Source organism: Stylophora pistillata, chromosome 2, assembly GCF_964205215.1.
Source record: "Stylophora pistillata chromosome 2, jaStyPist1.2, whole genome shotgun sequence".
Taxonomy (NCBI): domain Eukaryota; kingdom Metazoa; phylum Cnidaria; class Anthozoa; order Scleractinia; family Pocilloporidae; genus Stylophora; species Stylophora pistillata.
The window spans coordinates 51,904,878-51,926,426 of record NC_142520.1 but is presented as its reverse complement, the minus strand read 5'-3'; the positions used below and the strand labels follow the sequence as shown (position 1 = coordinate 51,926,426).

The following is a 21,549-nucleotide window of genomic DNA, read 5'->3' as shown; positions in this document are numbered from 1 at the left end:
AAGCTTTTGATGTTTAATGCTAGTTGCAAAACTCAAGACTTAATTCGCCGTTAGCTTTCCCCTGATGGCACTTTCGGAAATTTTCGTCGATTTGTAATGTACAGTTTACATTGTCTATCACCAGTCACCTCTTTTCTTAGATTTAGAAAAAAAAGTAGATCAGTGCTAGTAAATGAAAAATGTGATTTGAATCGTAGTTTTACCATAAGCGTTAGTTTGTAAAGTTTTGAGACAGAAATTAAAGCATAAACAGTTTAAAATCACTTGAATGCGAATCGCTTTTAAAGCTGCAATGTACGTAATGTTTGACCAACACCAGTCAAACAGGAATTTTTTCTAATATTTGATTGTGATGAGGTAAATAATTTGACTGAGCGGACAATCGCGGACTTATTGGTTTTTTCCTTTTTTGTTCGACGTTTATTTAGCGATCTAATGGAGTCAGTCTTTTCAAATCTTCCTAGGTCTTTGGAAACGATCACTGATACTTATTTTAGGACCGCGGTGCGTTTCATGTGAAAGCAACGTAAAGCATCGCAGATGCACATTGGTTTTTGTACCGAGAATAATCATTTCTCGAAGGAGTCTGTTTGAGAGGCAAGTCTTAACGACAAGGAGAATGCGGAAGATTGCCCTCACCATAGCGCTTGTTTTGAATTTACAAAGGGTAATACCAGAATTAACGACCGCGTCATTTGAGATAAGCCTTTTTCATTATTTGGACATCAGTCCTCTGGAGAAAAGACTTGTTTTCGACCCTATTGACTGCAGCTTTGCTTGTCTACGAAATATCTTCTGTGTTTCATTTAACGTTGCTGCCGTTGCTAGTGGAAAAGGGAAGTATTGGTGTGAACTTCTTTCGTCCAACGTGAACACTGTTGATGCAAAACTAGTAGCAGATCACGGATCACACCATTACAGCATTTCCCAGGTATTTTAGCACTTAGCAGTTTCAGTTTTCGTTTTCTCTTCCTCTGAGACTAAAATAACAAAGGTACTAGCTGTTTTTTTGTTGTCAATGTCTTGGGATGTTTCATGATTGAATTTCCAACATAGGTATTCCAGTATACTTCTTATTCAACTTTGTAGCTCCCAGGTTAATTTTTTTGCGGAAAGATATCCTTTTACGTAATTCATGAATGTATTTCCTGCTGATTTATGAAACCCATTTTTTCTTTATTTTGCAGAATTCTTGCGGAAGTGAAATCTGTTCCAGTCATGGGAAGTGTACAGGAATATCGTTCAGAGACGGACCCTTCAAATGCGTTTGTCAACCCGGATATTTAGTAAAGCAGTGTGAAACTGGTAAAATTAATTTTTTTCCAGATTTATTTGAATTATTCAGATAGATGTTACTTCTCGCGGTGATTACCCTAAAAATGTAAAGCTTAATTTGTGTGGTTTACATTACATTTGACATGACCATGCCAAGTAGTTTGTGTAATGTGAGATGGAACGTCTGGGAACACAACAAATCAGTAAAAAAGTCGTTATGGAAAATAAGATGGGCGATAGAGAAATAAGGTCTCCATTAATCTGCGGTGAATTTTAGCTTGTGAAACTAAAACAAACAACAACTTTATCACTATGTTTTTCTCTACTTTATTCGATTCAATTTGCTTTTGCCACGACTTTGTCATGGAAGCGGCTGGCTCTTCGATAAGTTTAAGGGTACAGTAGAGACAGGACTGAGTTTATAGTTTTCTCTAACATGTAAACTAACTCCATTTTAAAGGAATCTTAAACACTGGTCCAGAAAGAAAAAAAAATCACCACAACGAAAGGAATAAACTAGAAAGGGACACGAGTTCTTAAGGACAGTGAAGCGTACGTGTTATGGATTGCAGATCATCAACATAATCATGTTGGAAAATCTGTTTCAAGGCTGACAAACCATTAGCTGGGCCCTTTGATATTTCTGCTTCTTCTTACCTTACTTCCTTTGAGGTTTCCAAATAACTTATCTGATTATGATTACTTTTTTAGATATCCAATTGGCTGACTTTTAACTTTGGTGCAATTTTTTCAGCTGCACCGGAGTGCTCGAATTATAAAGTGCTGAACGAATCAGATAGGCACATCTCTTACCGAAGAGGTCAAGAAAAAGACAGTTCCCTGATCCCTGGCTGGTACAGATTTCAGTCCAATTCATACTCAAAGATGCTGGACCATTGCTTCAATCATCACAGATGCCACACAGACATAACAGGCTGGTTAAACGGCTCACATCCATCGATAGAAGATGGCATTGTTGACAGGGAAGTTTGTTTCTTTGGATACCAAAAGTGTTGCTACAGAAAAGTTCACATTCGTGTGAGAAGGTGTAATGGGTTTTACGTGTATTACTTAAAACCATCTCCTCCCGGACTTTTTCGTTACTGTACAGTGTAATGGACCCCACTGTATTAACAATAATTAACTTGTACTGACCTCAATTTAAGTAACACTTACCACGGATGGGGGGCATTGCACCAAGGGTAAAATAAATCAAAAAATTTACAGTAAAGTTCCTGTCGATATAATGAGTTTTAATAATCTTTAATAATCTAAATAACTGGAAAAGATATCCGGGTAACTAAAGGCTTTGTGAGAAAGTAACTTCTGCCAATCATGAGGTCTCAAGTTAGTCTCTAAAGAAACTGCGTTACGTTAGAAACTGTTGACTGGTTATCAACTAAAATTTGACAAATGATGTAGGAGCGAATTTTGAGAAGCTAAAGTTCAGAGAATTTTCTCTTTGTTGGGGTAGCTTGCGTACTCTCTGAGTGTTCACTACATCGTAGGTAAAGAAAAGTTCACAGAAATTCTCTTTTAAATAAATAATAACGAGAATGTCAAACTGTTTAGAAACAGGTTGGAGGCATCTTTGTCTTAGATTTAAATTTGATGCCTCTCAGACAATCATGAAAACGACCACCTAAACTATTTCTTCCTGTTCGTCCGATACAAAGCTATTACCAATGTTAGTAAAATAAATTTGTGGGGGTCCAAAGAAAATGGTCGGCTTTTTTGTTTGTAGCATTTGAATAAGAGCTGAAATTAAAAATAAAAAGTGACAGTAGTTATATTACGGGTTTATTTCTGTTAATGAATTTCCCATCAATTGTTAGACATTGTGCTAACTACAGGATATATGACATATATATTACATATATCTTGTCATTTAAAGATATCAGACATCTCTTTGGCGTGAAAATTTGTCCGGTATAAAAGATTACAAAAGCCGGGAGATGAAATTCTGCGCCACCACCGCGTTAATACTTTGCCTTTTGTACTGTCAACGATTTCTTGCTAAAAATGAAGAAGCTTCGTATGAGCCTTTACTATATCATTACCTTAACGTTTCTCACAGGGTGAGAATGTTTGTGGAGGACATTCTGGATTGTAGTCTTGCCTGCCTTGAGAACGACGTCTGCGTTTCATTCAACCTGGCTATTTTTGCTGATAGTAAAGGAAAACGTTTGTGTGAGCTTCTATCGACTCATTTCTCCGACAATGCTGAAAAGCTCATTGCAGATCAGTATTCACATCACCTCACGTTGAAGGTACGTAACTAGTAACATCAGTGCAGCCTAACAGGTCGATCTAATGTAAGCAGAAACTGGAAGTAGTTTGAAGTATCATATAAAACGCCACGTAACAATAACCCAGTTTCATCGAAAGGAACGAACTTTCTTCGTATAATTTGAAAAATGCTGAGAATAAGCTTGCAGTTTCACTTTTCCACCTAGATCTTTCAAACGGAGCTTTAGTGACAGTAGTGCGGTGTTGTGAAATAGTTTTCCTCGCCACCTGCGTCAAGTGTCGTCGCCAATAAAGTTTAAAACTTTAACTAAAAAAATGCCACAATTTCCAGAGTGAGTGAATCATTTATTTTTAAGTCACATATCTGTTGCATGGTAGCCTTTAAAATGAGTTTATTTACCTTTTTATTTAATTTTTTGTATTCATATTCAGTTTCTGTTCATATTCATTTTTTATTCATATTCATTTTTTATTCACATTCATTCTTTATTCATATAAACTTATTATACGTTATTCCTGAAGGGTCTGTTTGTAAACTAGGTTAACTTGACTTGAAGTGCGTAATATCAGCCCGAGTCGGAACACTATTTAAAAAACATGCAGAGTCATAAGAGTCAGTCTTACTTAACGTCACTCTGTGAAATGTTTACAAAACTCTCTCGCCAATAGTCTGCCACTAAAAATGACATATATGTTAAGAAAGAAATAAATTGGAAAGATCCCAATCATGTGTAAACTTTTCTATACGAAAAATTAGTAAACTCAGCTTTGATACTCATTCATACCTTATGTGCATGTTTATGTTGATAGAATTGGCTAACGGGAGATATTCAGAATTACAGCTCTTCATGAATTTGGCAAGAGGCGTCGTGGTGTTTATTATAATAAAAAGGCAGATCTCCTGTAGGGTTGGATAAGTTATGCCGGCATAAGTTTCGCCTGGCATGATACTATGTTCAAAGCATTGAGCATACCGGTATGATGACTAAACTTCCCTTGTTACAACAAGAAATATATTCTGTAACTCGAGTAATGTCAGCAATGAGCCTGCTTTCCTCGTTTGCATTTTAGGAATTTTTAACACATAAAATGTTGTGTTCTGAACTTCTATTCAAAGCAGCTGTTGCATTGGTATTAGGGACCTTAAGAAACCACGACGGCGACGGCAACGAGGACGTGGAAAAACAAGAGATCGAATTGGCAGAACAATAGCTTAGCACGTGCGTTTTAAAACTTTGTACAGTTCTTAGCCGTCCTATGCAAAACAAAAACGTGAAATCGCCAAACTTTGCGTCGCCTGCGAACCGAAACCGCGACTCAAATTAATTTAATTTCCATTTGGAACTCAACGACTACTTTATACGTCATGCTGAAGTTGAGCTGTGGCGCTGAAGGAGACAGTAAGCTCCTGCAGCCATTTTTAAAATTATAACTAAGAGTAGAAATTCATTTCTTAATCGAAGTCTTCCTTGGTGTCGCCGTCGTGGTTTCTTAAGGTCCCTAATACGAATGAGGAGGCGGAGAGAGAATGGAGGGCTATTAAAAGTTTTTTTAGGAGTTAAGAGGCTGTCTCTCTTATTTCCACCCGGTCAATTTCGCGTCAAAAATAATTTTGCCTGAAACTCTGTCAACAGAAAGACTTTACTTAGGAAAGAACTAAATTAGATTCGGTTTGTTTCGAAATAATTTTCTGACTGCGTTAGGGGCCATAATTGTTTCCCAGTCTATTGGGACCGTCGCAAAGTCTCGAAAATTGAAAAATAGGCATATTTCGTAACATTGTAAAATATTTGATTCGCATAGTTAAGCCACCGAATTTATATCAGATTGCTTAAAAACTTTACTAGTTTGCCAAGAAAGTTAGAATTTGCACTCTCAATATATTTGAAAAGGCGAATTTTAGCATATTCTGACCCCTATAAATCTCCATCGGCCGATGGCCGAAAATAACCTTGATTTAGACATTAAATTTTGGGATTTGGGACCTGGTTGACAAATCTATCCTACACAGCCGTTAACTTTGAACCTTTATAGGCAAAAAAATGCAAAAACCCCGGTACGTTTTCGATTTTTCAATAGTTATGACCGTTTGAATAAGCACACGTACGAGCATTCGCGATTTTTTCACCTTCACTAAAATCGAACCACTGGAGCAGATTTTGTCATAAATACAGCTTACCCTCGGCGCACTTTGGCTTTATGTGAGATTTCAGATGTTCCTCGCTCCCCAAACTGGTGAACTTAATGATAACTCCAGCAAATAACTCCAAACTTCAGCGGTCGGCGTGTATCGACACTCTTCTTTAACTGGTTGTTGCGAACTAAACTCGAAAACTAAACATACATACATACATACATACACACATTATTTATTCCAGAAGCAGACTATATATACACTAAGAGGAAAGGGAAAATATGCTTCCAGAAAAGGAAGTTAAGAGGTTATCCCTATGTGAAAACTCCCTAAAAAATAAGTCTAAATGAAAATAAAATACTTAGTTATAATCAAATATTTAAGTACAATTTAAGCTGAGATTTAAAATGCTGAAGATTATCAGCTTCCGCTATGTTTCTTGGTAATTCATTCCTTAATTGAACAATCCTAATGAAAAACAAATGTTTATAACAATGAAGTCTTGCTGGTTTAACGTAAAGTTTGTACTGATGATTTACTCTTGTACATCTAGTTGTGACGAAATCAAAAAAGTTTCCAAAATCTAAGTGGTAAAAACCAAAAATAATTTTATAACACTCAACTAAAGATAGATAAGTTCTACGGTCGGAAAGAGTAGGCCATTTTTAGCAATTTGCATCGGTCTTCGTAGGTCATGTCTCCTTTGCGTTGATTTAAAGCAAGTCTTGAAGCTCTTGGCTGTACATTCTCAATAGCATGGATGTCCTTGACGAGGTAAGGACACCAGACAGGTACCACATATTCCAAAATTGGCCGTACAAGAGATTTGTAGAGCATAGAAAAAATATTTGCATTAGCGGTGCCTATCGAGCGTTTAATAGACTCTAGGACTTTATTCGCTTTGTTCACAGTTATACCAATGTGGTTACTTCATGAGAGGTCCTTAGTTATTATAACACCGAGATCTTTAAATTTATCTACGTCTTTCAAGGGCTGTCCTAAGAAATAATTGGTTACTGACTTATCACGTGAATGTGTAATTCGCATAGATTCACATTTATCCGCGTTAAAACGTTTACAAGCCCATTTACCATTTACAAGCCCATTCGCCAATGTTGGTAAGATCTTCCTGAAGTCGCTGACAATCTGTGATCGGGTCAATTATCTCTCTATAGATCTTCGTATCGTCTGCATATAATTTGACTGTGGACGATACGCATTCTGTTATGTCATTAATATACAGTAAAAACAATAAAGGCCCAAGGATGGTCCCCCGTGGAGTGCCGGAGGTTACATACGACCAATCAGAACAAGATCCCCTAGCAACTACACGTTGTTTGCGACCAACCAGAAAATGTCTGAGCCAGTTAAGTAGACAACCGTCGATGCCATTACTTTTTAATTTTAAAAGCAGCCGCTCGTGATGGACACTGTCAAAGGCTTTAGCAAGATCGAGAAAGATGACGTCGGTAGGAGTGGAGAGATTTCGTGATTTCGCCCAGTCATTAAGCGTTGATAATAATTGAGTTGCAGTAGATCTTCCTCGCAGAAAGCCGAATTGATTGTTGTTGATAAGGTCAATTTCACGCCAGAAATTAAACATCCTGCCGAAAACAATTTTTTCACCGATCTTACAAGGGATTGAAGTAAGGGAAATTGGGCGGTAGTTTTCTTCCGAAGACATAGGACCCTTCCTGTGAAGAGGTGTAATATCTGCATGTTTCCATTCATCAGGTAGAAGGCCAGCAGAGAACGATTTGTTTAGCATATACGTCAACGAAGGTGCTAATTCCGATGCACACGATTTTAAGATGCACGGCGCGATAAGGTCAGGCCCAGGGGACTTGTTGGGCTTGAGTTTTAGGAGGAGGCGGGTCACCTCATCAACACAACAATCAATGTTTGCAAGCTTCTTGTCGACAATACAATCCTGTATAGGGAAATTTACATAATCTTCAGTGGTAAATATCGAAGAGAAATATGAGTTCATGCTTTGAGCAATACTAGATTCGTCTGTTAGAACAGATCCATCAACTTTGAAGGAGATAAGAGAGTTAGTACCTCTTCTCTTAGACTTGAAAAAATTCCAGAAAGGCTTCAGTTAGGGTTTTCATTTTCCTGCAGATCAAGCGATAGTTTCTTTATATATGACCACCGTGCTGTGTTACAAAGTCTCCTAACAGAGTTGTTGAGTTGCCGATACTTTTCCCAAATAACAATTTTGTTACTTCTGCGCGCTCTGTGATACAACGATTTCTTCTTTTTACACAAAACAATAAGCTCCTTGGTAATCCAGGGGACATTCAATCTCATTTTGCTCTTGCGTTTGGGAATACACTCGTCGACTGCTGTGAATAACAAATCTTTCCAGCAAGTCCAGTTATGATTGATATCGCTGTCGAAGAAAGCGCAATGCCATGGAATGTAGGACAGCAATGATCATAGGTGATCCCAGTCGGCTTTACCATAGTAAAACAACAGCTTTTGGGATTTGCGCTGGATAAAAGGAATACCAGATAACACAAAAGAGATAGAATTGTGATCTGAGAAGGGTTCCCCAACTGCCAAATTGTCTACAAGGTCGGGCGAAGTAGTGAGAACTAGGTCTAGGATGTTAGAGTCTCTAGTAGGTTCATTTATTAACTGTGTCAGAAGATTATCCTGGACGACGTCCATCATCAGCGTGTAAATTTCGGAGTGCCGTAAAGCTCTATTATTCAACCAATCAATCTCCGGAAGATTAAAATCGCCAAGAAGAATCAACTCGTTTGTCGAAAGCTCTTGCAAAGCAGCTTGCAAGTCCTCTAAAGGCTTGGGATCATTATTAGGTGGTCGATAGCAAACTCCCAAGATAATTTTTCGGTTGTGCGAGAGCAGAAGATCGACAAAGATGAACTCTGAGTCCTTCTGTAGAGTGTCACGAGGAACCGCTTTGATATAATCTCGCGTAGCAATCAATACCCCGCCTCCATGGCGTCCATTGAGCTTTCGGTCCCGTCTAAAAATCGTATTATTTGCAGGAAAGATTTCACCGTCAGGAATTGAGCTGTCCAGATGAGTTTCAGTTTAAACAATTATATCGTAGCCCAGAGCAGCGATGGCCAAATCAAGCTTACCCGTTTTATTTACAATGCTTCGTGCATTGGCGTAAAATGTTAGAAGACGAGTAGACTTTGGCTGTTCTGTAGCATTATGCTGTTGGTTACCATTTGGACCAGGATTCGGGTTTATATCGCCGCTCAACTGGAGAAGAATAATTTGATATGTTGCAACGGAGTTAGGATAATAACTAATTCTCGACGAAGAAAAGCCCTTGCTGAGAATTGATGAAACAATATGACGCCTATCCCAAGACGTTGTGATGAAATTAAAGTTCTTTAAAACTATAGCATCATCTTGCGGGGCCAAGACAAAGTCGTCAGCTAAATGCGAAAACACTTGGGATTGGCCTAAATCAGCCGCTATTCCGCAGTATAGGAGAAGTAAACCCAATATAAAACATGAAAGAACGGAGCGTCGAAATGGACAACCGACCGCCATGGCACCATGACCATGGCTAAAGCCATGTTTCGTGCTTAATGTCCTGTTAAAAATTTGGATCGCTGCTGCATTCTCTTCAAGAATCAGTCATAGAACTCCACAAGTCTATATGTCGAAGTTCGGGGGCTAAAATTTGGAATATAAGGCTGAACGATTGCACTATCGAGCACAGTCGTGGTTCTGTTTTCACAGAGGTCCGCATTGACCATTGCGGGTGAACCCGCTGGCCCTTTATTTTTCTGGAAGGCCTGCAAGTGTAGTATGGCATGCAAGTGCTTTTTCGAAACCAGACAGGCTTCAGTCTGTAGCGAGTCTTCAGCGAGGTTGATAAAGCTCTCAGAATGTAGAGGTGACTTCAATGATCATCTACAAGCATGTCACTTAGGTCAGACTAGAGGAAAGGTACAAGAATATGAGCTTATCGGTAACAGGTCAGGGTTGCCACACGACCTTTCCCCCGATCAACTTGAAGAACTTTGGATCTGCGAAAAGCATAGAGGAAACATGGGTAAAAACTGGCGACCACGTCGCACTTGCCGGTACCCGCTGTACAACGGCCGGAAAAAGCAGCTAAATACTAGAAATGCAGTTCATCTCGACATGTCAAGGGAAATTAATGCTATCTTTTCAGAACTCGTTCCAACAGGTTCCCGTAAGTATGATTATGTAAATTATAGCTTACCAATAAGGTATTGTCCTCAAATGTGGACCACGGTTTAATATAAGATAAGATGTACACATATATTGATGTGCGGTAAACGTCAGAACTCAGTATTTTGGATTTGATTAACATCTGGGCCAAAGCCAAAGCTCGCACGCAAGTGAGTATAAAACAAAACAGCTGCTGTGATTTCGTCGCAAGATACTTTCCGTCATTCCACATGGAGGCCATGCGGCAGCTAGTGCAACTTGATAACTTAAATCACACTTCGACCTGTAACAATGCTCTGAAGCAAACTTGAAATCTGCAACCAAAGTTTCCAACACTACAAAATTGTGACGTAAGTCAATTATGTTTATAATCGGGGAAACAGCAACTGTACTGAAAAATGCGTAATACATTGGGTTTTTCAGCCCTACCTTATCTCTCAACATCTACATGTTTACAAAAGCATTTTTTAAGTCATATACACAAGGCGAGATACCAGATAATTAAACTTGGAGAGTTATTTGACACCAATGTTTACGCTGTTGCAAGATAATATTCCTTTTGTTTTTGACGTTTATACATTTACACAAAGCCTTTTTGCGTCATTGATATAGAAACCAGGAGGCATCGATTTTCGTCCTTTTATCCCTAGAGTCGAGTTTAACAACCTTTGCAGCACACCCCCTATTGGAAATTTAAGAGAGTACCCAGGGGTCACGTGATCATAGTGCAACTGTTTTTATTTGTTATCTATAAGTATTGCTCTGCTTATTATCATTTTGCATTATTGTTGTATTTCGTGCTTTTCAGTAATCTGTGTATCTTGTTACAAGCTGCACAAGATCAAACTCGCGTAGAACATGACGTTGTTGCAAGGGCAACGTCCCGAAGAAAGTAACCAGCAAGAGGACGAACCTTATAGGTGATATACTCTATCTGATCCTATAAATAAAGCAGACATGATATGCATTGACACCTAGAGAACTTTCAAGGAAAAATGTTCAATGGAAATGTTGCATGCAAGCAAAATTGTTTTCCTCGGCGTGACCACACACTAAAATATTTCGCGCAACATTGCTGATGCAGTAAGCAAATTATGTTTACTGGTGCATGGCGAAAATGGTAAAAATTTTTGAAAAAATGACAAACAGTGTTTTGGCTTTAAATTGGACGACTTTAAAAGAGAAAATGGTTGATAATGTGCCATACAATTGCTCGCGGTGATGCTGATTGTGAACAGAACGGAATTTTTTGCGCGTATTGCTGACGAAGATGAACTAAATTCTACTTTCGCAACAATGCGCTCAAAAATTTCAGTGGTGGACAAACCATGCAGTTAATCACATGGCGGGAGGACTTCTAAATTTTGTTTGATTTTCTCAACTCCCAGACTCGCCAAACGAATGGCAGCTGTAAATCTTGCAACGGTCACATCAACGCCTGCCGCGACGCTGCCTCGCCCGAAAGCGAATGCCTTTACATCTGATTGGACTCTGGGATGCAGATTTGGGACCGACAGCCGGAGCTCTGGAGATGACGAGGCAGCTGAAAATACCAGCGAGTTTGCAATGTCGGCGTTTACAGATGCCATGGAGAAACTGAACCCACTAGCAACCGGTGGTGGCCGCGTGAGTCCCTTGACCTATCAGCTGAAAAGTACATGGGAGGAGGAAAAAGAACCCGAGAAAGAGATTTGCATTGATAAGGCTACTGAAGCTTGTACTCTCGTTTGTGACGTCATAGCGCCGAAGGCTGGACAAGAGCTATTTCAGGCCTGTTTCACACCCGATAAAGGGACCAGCCACATGGACCTCGTGCCGTTGATACAGGCCTATATCAACGCCATGACGAGTACCTTGAAGACCCAAATTCTTAGCCTGTATGCGTATCGATATCCAGTGAAGACGCTTCAGAAAATCCACGAGCCATACGCAAAGTTAACCGAGTGGCAAATTAGACGCGCTAGAGCTCCTGCAAGAGAATGTGGTCCAGGTTCGTTGGTCGAAAAGTCCCCGTGTCATCGAGTTCGACTGCCACCAATAAAGCTTGACCAATTCTTAGACTTCGCGAACCGCCCCTACTTTTATCAAGACGTGTCATTTAGTACGAGGAATCTGAGGCTCAGCAGTGGCGAGAAGATCACAATGCCAAATGTCATTCGCAAAGTCACAAGGTCAGCAATGGTCAAGCAGTACCTTCAGTTCTGCGAAGAAGAGCATTTTGAACCACTGAGCCGTTCAACCCTATTTCGCATCCTCGAGGTAAAGGAAGCATCTCAACAGAAGTCCCTCAGCGGCTTGGATAACACAGCAGCTGATGGGTCGGCGGGGTTCGCGCAACTCCTCCGAATAGTGGACGAGCTTGATCAGATTGGGCTCGCAAAGAACGTGGCAGACGAACTGCGAAGAGCCCTCGGCGAGGGTAAGAGGTACCTCAAAACCCAGTTTCAGAGTCACTGCCAGGAAGATGCGAGCGAATGTCCCGACCACTGTCGTAAGTTTCGTCTCAGCGATCCAAACGATCCAGATTTCTAGGAACAATGCTCATATCAACACACGCTTCTCTGCTCTCAATGCGACGAAATTACTTCCGTTTTGCAGAAGATGCAACAGATTGTTAAGGATAACAAAACCTTAGTTTTTTACAGCGACGACCAAAAAAATGACTTGTTGTACGATATCCAGAAATCTTCGGAGGCTATCGTTCAGTGGAAAGCTCACATTATGAGGTCCGTGAATCAGGAATGTGCAAAGCCAGATATCATCGTAAAGCTTGACCAGACTTTGTGTCTTCTTGTTATAGATTGGGCCATGAAGTCTGTGCAGCTGCGCTATAGAGAGAAGCAAAGTGACTGGTACGGAAAAAGAGGGTTAAGTTGGCACATTAGTAGCGTTGTGTCTCGAAGCCAGTCTAACACGATGGAAGTCATCTCGTACGCTCACCTCTTTGATAAGTGTACTCAGGACTGGTATGTAGTTACGTCAATTCTCGAAGATCTTCTAAAGCAGCTGAAAGTCAAGAATCCTTTGCTGCAGAAAGTTCATCTGAGGTCAGATGAAGCCGGTTGCTATCATAACAGCTCCCTAGCAACCGCTGTGAGAGATGTCGCAAAAGGAGTTGGGGTTGAAGTTCATAGTTATCACAACTCGGAGCCACAGTCTGGTAAAGACATTTGCGATCGTATCTTCTGCCCAATGAAGTCCTCTAATCGCGCTTACTGCAACGAAGGGCACGATGTTCTAACTGCTGTGGACATAAGAGATGCATTGAGGCAACACTCAGTGAAGGGAATAACCGCTGCAGTTAGCATAGTCGACGAATCAAAGAACACTCTCTGTATAAATAAGATTGAGCATTTCATTAGCTTCCACAACTTCGAATATGGAGATACCGGTCTGAGAGTTTGGAAATGTTATGGCATCGGTAAAGGGAAGTACATCCCAAATGACGTGATTTATATCAAGTACCAAGGTGAAACGTCCCTTCAAACCATGGAATCTCAAGGGTTTTATGATCCTCCTGAAAAGCGTGTGGTCAAGCGTCGTTCAAAGGACAGCAAGGAAACAGAGATTACAACGCCAAAATTTGAATGCTCTGTGCTTGGGTGTGTTGAAGTGTTCGAAACGTTTTTGCAACTAGAGCTCCATCTAGACGTTGGAAAGCATACAGTCAGCAGGTTAAGCCAGTATGATGCAGTCAAAAGGGACTGGGCCCTTAAGTTCTCGTCAATAGATACCGCTGGTATCGAGTGTTGGAGCTGTTCGTCGGATTCCAGTATACCACTCACTTCTCCTGGGGATACTTCGTCCCTCTCGCCTCTACGAACAGGATGGGCCGCAAGCAAACCGCGGGGCAGTGTTAGATTTTAAGAGAATGTAAAAGAATAACTAATGGCACGGGTTACACCTGGAGAAAGAACTGGGCGAAAGGCAGACCCCGCCCAAGTTGCAGTGGACATGCGAAATGCGAAAAATGAATCAAATGAATCGTTTGTTCGCTAGAGAACGGTGGCTGACAAAGAGCCAATTTCAGAGCTTTTTCTCCCGGCTAGCAGCAGTGCGACGCAAAGATCAGGGTGTGATCGGGATATCGCTGGACGAGCAGGAAGATGTCCAATGCGTCCAGGAGAATTCCGAGAGACAAGATCTGGTAGACAAAGTTAACAAAGAGATCAAAGTCTCGCATCCAATCTGCTACGACACGTACGACCTCTGTGAACGGTACCACAGTAACGCACTTCAGAAATTCAACGTGGTTTTGTTGCGAGCCATCTGTAGTCATTTTGAGGTCCCTGTAAAACTGAGAGACAAAAAGCAGATCCTCGTAGACAAACTGTCCGACGTGATTAAGGGTTGTCAGTGTGTTTCACAGTAGACTTACTTAAACAATGTCAGTTGTCAGTTGCTGAACGTGTAGAATATTGTCTACAGGTACAAACTTCCTTTAGTTCCGATATCAAGCTCTGACGGCGTTGTTATAGTGCAATACTTAAAGCTTATGATATCTGTGACATTAAATTTTTTCGTGCTTTACTCACTTAGAATTCGGAACTAAATCAGTGAAAGATAGTACCTAGTTTGACGACATGTCAAGCACTGTCTGATACACGATATAGGCAACTTACTGAGCCTTGCTCTTCAAGTCAAAATCATTTTTAACGAAAACAGGGATAAGTGTGTTCAGCTTGTCGCAATTAGTGATATTTTTTTTTAGAAACGATTGAACATTTACCAGAAGCAACACTTATAACATCTGTTCATACCTAGCGTGTGTCAAAATTTTTATCACGTTTGTAGCCGATTTCTCCGGCTATTGACAAGTTGCTGGTCTGTGGACACAATCGACGCGGAACCGAGAGAAGCAAGCTCAGGACATTTGAAATTAATTTATTAATTGTATCATATCAAAGTCCGGCTTAAAAGCATTTATTCTTTTCAGCCACAATTTTCTCCCCAGATATCACATTGAGGTCTAAATTGGGATAGAACAAAATCATACGACACAGCGTACGGCACAAGCTATCAGCGGTCTTCTCTTTTCTGCGGACCTTTGTGAGAACAGTACAACATCGAACTAGATCGTCGTGATCTAACTTTAAGCGATTATTTCTTCACTCCAGAAGCCTAAAACCTTCATTTCCCATTCAGCTTCCAGACATGGAGAGTTCATGCATATTCTGATTCTGGAAAAATTCCCCTCGGAAGTAAATGGGTAATTAACTACGAAATGTGGCCATAATTCCAACCATTTGTTTTGATACCACGATCGAATCACGATGGTTTTCGATGGCAATACCTAGCAATTTGTTGAGGTCGTCATGAATTTCAGCAATTTGGTTATTACAAAAATACTGAAGTTAGCCATGAAGCCGGGCTGCAAAGCGGGTAAGTTGTATTTATTACGAAATCTGCTCCAGTAGTTCGATTTTGGTGTAGGTGATGAAATCGCGAATGCTCGTACATGTGCTGATTCAAACGATCAGAACTTTTAAAAAATCGAAAACGTACTGGGGTTTTTGCATTTTTTTTTGCCTATAAAGGTCTAAACTTAACGGCAGTGTAGGATAGAGTTGTCAACCAGGTCCCAAATCCTAAAACTTAAAGCCTTGGTCAAACGGCACACGATATTCGATGATAGTTGATTCTCTTCAAACTATCATCAACTATCATCGACTATCATGCGCCGTTTGACCAGGGCTTAACGTATAAATCAAGGTTATTTGCGACCATCGGCCGATGGCGATTTGAAGGGGTCAGAATATCCTAAAATTCGCCTTTTCAGATATATTGAGAGGGCAAATTCTAACTTTCTTGGCAAACTAGTAAGGTTTTTAAACAATCTGATACAAATTCGGTGGCTTAACTATGCGAATCAAATATTTTACAATGTTTCAAAATATGCCTATTTTTCAATTTTCGAGACGTTGCCTACGGACTGGGAAATAACTGTGGCCCCTAACGCAGTCAGAAAATTATTTCGAATCAAACCAAACCTAATTTAGTTCTTTCCCAAGTAAAGTATTTCTGTTGACAGAGTTTCAGGCAAAATTATTTTTGACGCGAAATTGACCGAGTGGAAATAAGAGAGACAGCCTCTTAAGACATTAAGCGTAGTGAAAAATCTCGAGCAATTAGTTTTGGCGTAATGCTATGTTTTCAGGGGTGAAGCTAAAAAGCATAAGGCTCAAGTTTACAAGTGTAATTTATCTGATCTTAATCTTTCGGGGGGGGCGACTCTTTTTAAACAGCTAAAGATAAATTTATAGAGTCTTAAAAAAGTTTGAACTTGGAGACAGCAGAAGTATATTTTTAATCATGATGACGTCAGTTTTCTGCAGTCACAAACAAAGTTTACGATGATGAATAGCGCTCGAAAAACAAAAACGGTAATTGAAATAACTACAAAGGCAAATATTCATTATGGTCAATTGAAAACGTTATTACTGCTAAAAGAAGAGGCCTATAATTAATCGTGAGGACAGAATCCTAAAATCTTTTTTTCGCTGTGGAGGAAAACCGGCCGCTCAAGCCGACATATACAATGATTGGTGTCTTCAGCAATCCTTCCTTATAAAGTTCATCTTTAAGGACACAAAAAATCTTTTCGTCGTAGCAACTAGAATTTACAGAAAAAGCTTACTATTAGAACTGTGAAATAATTTATATTGAACATATCAAATTCGCGTTTTGCAAGAGGTTATGCGAGGATTACGTAATCGCGGCACTGAGATGCTTCATCTCTCATCAATACGCGTTTGCTTCATCGTCAGTTCTTGTCCGTTTACTTGATTTTTAACTATTGTAAGTAGTTTTTCTTTATAATAGTTGGTTTTTTCTTTTTTTTAATTTGTTTCTTTGGTTATATTTTGTATTTGTACACGAATGGAACAGTCTTCCAATGTCTACACGAAGTGCAAATAGCCTTGATTAATTTATGAAGCCTATATAAACTATGTTCTCTAATTTTGTTATTGAATTTTACATTTTATCTCAAGATTCTATTGTAATGGTATTTTTAACTTTTCTTAGACTGAACAATTTTTTAGCTTCTACAAATTTTAATTTCTACTCAGGACCAGCCTGAAAACCACCTGAGGGTGAGGTTGCCTCCTGGCTAAAGATATTTGTTATTATTATTATTATTATTATTATTATTATTATTACTATTATTATCATTATTCAAACTTTAAAAAAATTGAGGTTATGTTTGCAGGCATAAATACGTATTGGGCCTGACTAAGTCACTTTTAGCCCCTGAGTTAAAATTAGCTTTGAAAAGAGCCCAAAACATTTTCATTCTTAAGAAGATAAACCGTGTTACTTTTACTATCATTTAGGTGGGCATTGAAGAAATATGATATAAGAAAAAATGCAACAAAGTGACTGAACAATCACATGCTCGCAAGCATGCGAGCGTGCTAAAATACACTTTAGCTAAAAATCTTCATCATAGCCCGCAAAATAAGCCACAATGCCCACGCAATGTTTTCAGATTAATCACACCTTCACGGAAATTTATTTGAATGATGAAGTATCTGAGCTTTAGGTATTACCCACAAGGTCTCAGTTCTCCTAACTACCCGTATGAAAAAAGGGTGAAAGTTACTAAAGAAACTGTGGTGCTGCGTCGGTGGGGGTAACAAAGTAATTTGGTTATATCAACTAAGTTTAAATTGTAAATTGGCCTCTGTAAAGAGTTAAAAAGCTGACGTTTCGTCAGAGCGAAAGACGAAGGGCTAACGCTCGAAACGTCAGCTTTTTAACTCGTTACGGTGGCCAATTTACAATTTAGACTTAGTTGATACAACCAAATCACCCGTATACAAGCTAAGGGGGTTCTTACTAAATAACCTCTGTCGTTAGCAGTTTTTAGACGCATGGTAATGAAAATAGTAAACTCAACCTGATTCAACAATGTTTATTCTTTTAGAATCCTCGTGCTGGACGAACCTGTTCCAGTCATGGGATATGTTCACCGATTTCACGGAGAGACAAAATCTACAAGTGCGTTTGTTACCCTGGTTACCGTGGCAAAGATTGTGAAATTGGTACGTACAACTTTTGAATTTTTTCGTCGCATATATACTGAAACGAATATTCTTTGCTACGATACTGACAGTCACATTGGTTTTTGTGACAGATCTTAGATTTTTCGAATTGCTGATATTTCTAAACATTGCGGTCATACGTACGTAGGGCATGCGCGAGAGGTTTTTTTTTGGCAGCTTGCGCACCGATTTCCCGCACAAAATTTCAAAGGAAAACCATTCATTGAATTTAAATGGATGTTCTTCAATGTCGGTGATCAAATTCATACACGTACCAGAGCTTGTTAATTGGAGCTTTCCATCTTAAATTTTCTGAAAACGATTCTTAAGCATGACAAACCGCCTCCCGGTTAGCTAAATTGGTATAGCGACTGTTGTGCGGGAGGTCGAGAGTTCAAATCCGGCCGAACCAACACTCAGGGTCTTTAAATAACTGAGTAGAAATTACTGCCTTTGTAATAATTTCTGCAAACGGTTAGATTTTCTAGTCTTCTCGGATAGGGACGATAAATGGAGGTCCCGTCTCACAACCCCTTATATGTGATTTAAATTTGTGGGACGTTAAAGAACCCACGCACTCCTCGAAAAGAGTAGGGCACGTAGTGCCCGGTGTTGTGGTCTATCTTTGTGCAGTGTCTATCCAGGGTGAATTGGGGGGAGGGGTGGTGCCTCGCATAGACCATGTGTTCCATTCGCACTGAACTGCCGGGTCTAGTCACACCCGGTAAAGTCGTTAACAATCAACAACCAAAAAAAAAAAGCCCAGACGACCTTAATAAAAATAAATAGCCTAAACTCTCGCTCTCTACAGCTCACGATGTTTTAACTTTGAATAAAATGAAATAATTTTTTTCAGCCCCAATGGAGTGCCTTAATTACAGTAAACTGAGTGAACCCGATCGCCATACTTCTTACGGGAGAGGGTCGAATTCGGACGCATCCCTCTTACCTGGGTGGTACAGATTCCAGTCTGGTTCGTACACTAAAATGCTGGACCACTGTGTCAGTCATCACAGATGTCTTACAGACATAACAGGCTTCTTGAACGGACCACACCCTTCCCTTGAGGATGGCATTGTTGACAGAGAGGCGTGCTTTCACGGTTATTATAGGTGTTGCTACAGACGAGTTCAAATTCAAGTGAGAAGATGTGATGGCTTTTATGTTTACAACCTAAAGCCGTCACCTTCAGGAAAGTTGCGCTATTGTGCAATTGCCTAGAATGGAGCTGGAGCCACAGAACAGTAGCGTATGCATGAGCAGCGCCCCTTTCTTCATGTTCAATACACCGTTAGGTTCCATTGCTGAGCCATCAATATGTTTATAACTTCACAGGAAGGACAAACTTTGCTGGCGCAGAGCCAAGATGGCTTAAGACTTGCTTATAAATTTTTAGATGTTTTCTGTTTTCCCAAGATCATCTGATATGAGCTGTAATTTATTGATCAAGTTACATAAAAAAATATTATAACGGAAACATAACAGGTACTGTAATTAAGTGCTCAACAAGATAGCAAACGGCTACCGTAAATGAAAAGTATCGCCTAGGGTCAGGAAAAACATTGACGTTTTCGTTAGCCATTAAGGCCAACCTTGTTTGGCATACGTAACTTTTTTGTATAAATGCGATTAAAATGCAAATGATAATGACCGAAGTGATGTATTTTTGTTAATCCTGGAAACCCTTTTTAGACTTTGGAGGAGAATGGTCAGGATAAATAAGATAACATGTTTTTCATGTGTACCTTACAGCACCGATAATAATAAAGGCACATGTTTTGTGGTCTTAACTCCGACAAAAATCCGGCAAAAAACCTTATTATTTGGCCATACAAATCTTAAGCTCACTTTGTTTGTCTTTATATAAAGTATCCCTTACAATATTTGCAGTTTTGAGACACCATGGGCTCAGACTTTGGGGTCACGTCACCGACACTAGGGACTTTAAGCAGTCAGGACGGCAACGCCATCAGAAGACGTCGATTAAAAATGAGTTTCTACTTTTAGTTAGAATTTCGAAAATGGCTGCATGTGTTTACCGTCTTATAGGTCGCCAGACCTCAAACTCAACATAACGAATAAAAGTAGCTTTGAGTTCCAAAGGTAAATTAAAATAATTTACCGTCACGGTTTTGCTTGGCAGACGACGGAAATTTTGGTGATTTCACGTTGTTGTTTTACAAAGGACGGCTAAGAAATGTACAAAGTTTTAAAACGCACGTGCTGGGGCATTGTTCTGCAAATTAGATCTATTGTTTTCCACGTTCTCGTTGCCGTAGCCGTCGTGGTTTGCTTAAAGTCCCTGCTAGGTTTCGTCGAAAGGAGGAACAAAGGCTAGCGGATAAAGCGAGAAGGCATCTTCCAGCCAAACAGCAAGATCTGGCCCTGAGGTGTGTTTCGAATGCAAACTTTTGATTTCTTGAGCAAGTTTTGATCACGAAAGATCGACACTTTTTCAGTGTTGCTCTTGGAGCAGAAAGCTGGGTTTTTGTGTTTTTTTGTTATATGAACGGTTCACTGCAATGAAAATCGGGAATCATTGTGGGTGTTTTAGGCTGCAATAAGTGTCACATCAAACAGCCTTGCAATGTACACACTTACATAATATTGTCTCTTAATTTCAACAAGAAACAAATAACAGTTATAGGTCTTATTTGACCCCATGTATGCTTAGATTGATAGAAAAGGGTTAATAACCACATGTATTTATAACATAATAACAGCATTTTCTTCTATCTGATATTGTTTGTAGCCCAATATTCAAGGCCTCTGATGTGCCATTAGTGCCACATTCTCATCTCGCAAAATCATTAAGGTCAGAATCGCATTTCGGTCTATAGAAAACATCAAATTTTCTTGAGAAAAAAGACCACATTGCATGATGTTGATTAAAAAGCAAACTTTGACTTTGATTAAAACTGATTACAAATGTCAACTTGTTTAGAAACGGGGTGGGAGGTATCTTTAAGCCTCTCAGACAGTCACCAACACGATCACCCTAACCTTTGCTTTTTCCTGTTTGTCCCAACGTATTCAAAGCTTTTATCACAAAGCTCGAGTGCTATACATTGGTAGGAGTACGATAGAAGGGGCTTGTGATTTTTGTTTAACTTTTGAGATCTGAAATTTAAAAGTAGAAGGGACAGGTGTTGTTTCGCGCGTCAGTTTCCGCTGTATATTACTCATCAATTATTAATTATTGTCATTACTCCAAAAAGCTTCGCATCAACTATCTACTGTATCAGAATACAATGTATGCATGTATAAATTATACCTTGTCGTTTGAACTGTGCCTATAATCTATCTGAGACAAACGTGTTAAAAAAGCGATGAAATTCTTTGCCACCATTGTGTTAATATTTCGCCTATCGCACTGTCATCGACGTGTTGCTGAAAGTATAACAGCTTCGTATGACGCTCTGCCTTACCACCACCTTAACGCTTCCCACATAGTGAGAAAGCTTGTGGAGGACATCCTCAATTGTAGCCTAGCTTGCCTTGAGAACAACCTCTACGTTTCATTCAACCTTGCTGTTTTTTCTGACAGTGAAGGAAAACGCTGGTGTGGTCTTTTATCGTCCCACGTATACAACAAAAGCTCATTGCAGATCAGTACTCACATTATCTTACCTTAAAGGTATGGTTAATTACACT

The 21,549-nt window shown here is 39.6% G+C and overlaps 2 protein-coding genes across 2 annotated transcripts; both read left to right on the top strand.

Annotated features, from left to right (window-relative positions):
- Positions 1–246: 246 nt before the first annotated feature.
- LOC148740250 (uromodulin-like) lies at positions 247–3,065 on the top strand. Its single transcript, XM_088750584.1, has 3 exons — positions 247–931; positions 1,188–1,305; positions 2,030–3,065. Exons 1-3 carry the CDS (start codon positions 620–622, stop codon positions 2,389–2,391), a joined length of 792 nt encoding a protein of 263 aa, XP_088606710.1. The 5' UTR covers positions 247–619; the 3' UTR covers positions 2,392–3,065.
- Positions 3,066–3,095: 30 nt separating this feature from the next.
- LOC148740249 (uromodulin-like) lies at positions 3,096–19,545 on the top strand. The gene is made up of 3 exons (XM_088750583.1): positions 3,096–3,545; positions 17,778–17,895; positions 18,752–19,545. Exons 1-3 carry the CDS (start codon positions 3,231–3,233, stop codon positions 19,114–19,116), a joined length of 798 nt encoding a protein of 265 aa, XP_088606709.1. The 5' UTR covers positions 3,096–3,230; the 3' UTR covers positions 19,117–19,545.
- The last annotated feature ends 2,004 nt before the right edge of the window (positions 19,546–21,549 follow it).

What these genes read in the sequence shown, in the direction of transcription:
- LOC148740249 (XM_088750583.1), top strand. Translation starts at nt 3,231, where the DNA reads ATGAAATTCTGCGCCACCACCGCGTTAATACTTTGCCTTTTGTACTGT. An exon ending in CACATCACCTCACGTTGAAG is followed by an intron (nt 3,546 to 17,777) that starts GTACGTAACTAG and finishes TTATTCTTTTAG; the next exon opens with AATCCTCGTGCTGGACGAAC. An exon ending in TGGCAAAGATTGTGAAATTG is followed by an intron (nt 17,896 to 18,751) that starts GTACGTACAACT and finishes AATTTTTTTCAG; the next exon opens with CCCCAATGGAGTGCCTTAAT.
- LOC148740250 (XM_088750584.1), top strand. Translation starts at nt 620, where the DNA reads ATGCGGAAGATTGCCCTCACCATAGCGCTTGTTTTGAATTTACAAAGG. An exon ending in ACCATTACAGCATTTCCCAG is followed by an intron (nt 932 to 1,187) that starts GTATTTTAGCAC and finishes TTTATTTTGCAG; the next exon opens with AATTCTTGCGGAAGTGAAAT. An exon ending in AGTAAAGCAGTGTGAAACTG is followed by an intron (nt 1,306 to 2,029) that starts GTAAAATTAATT and finishes CAATTTTTTCAG; the next exon opens with CTGCACCGGAGTGCTCGAAT.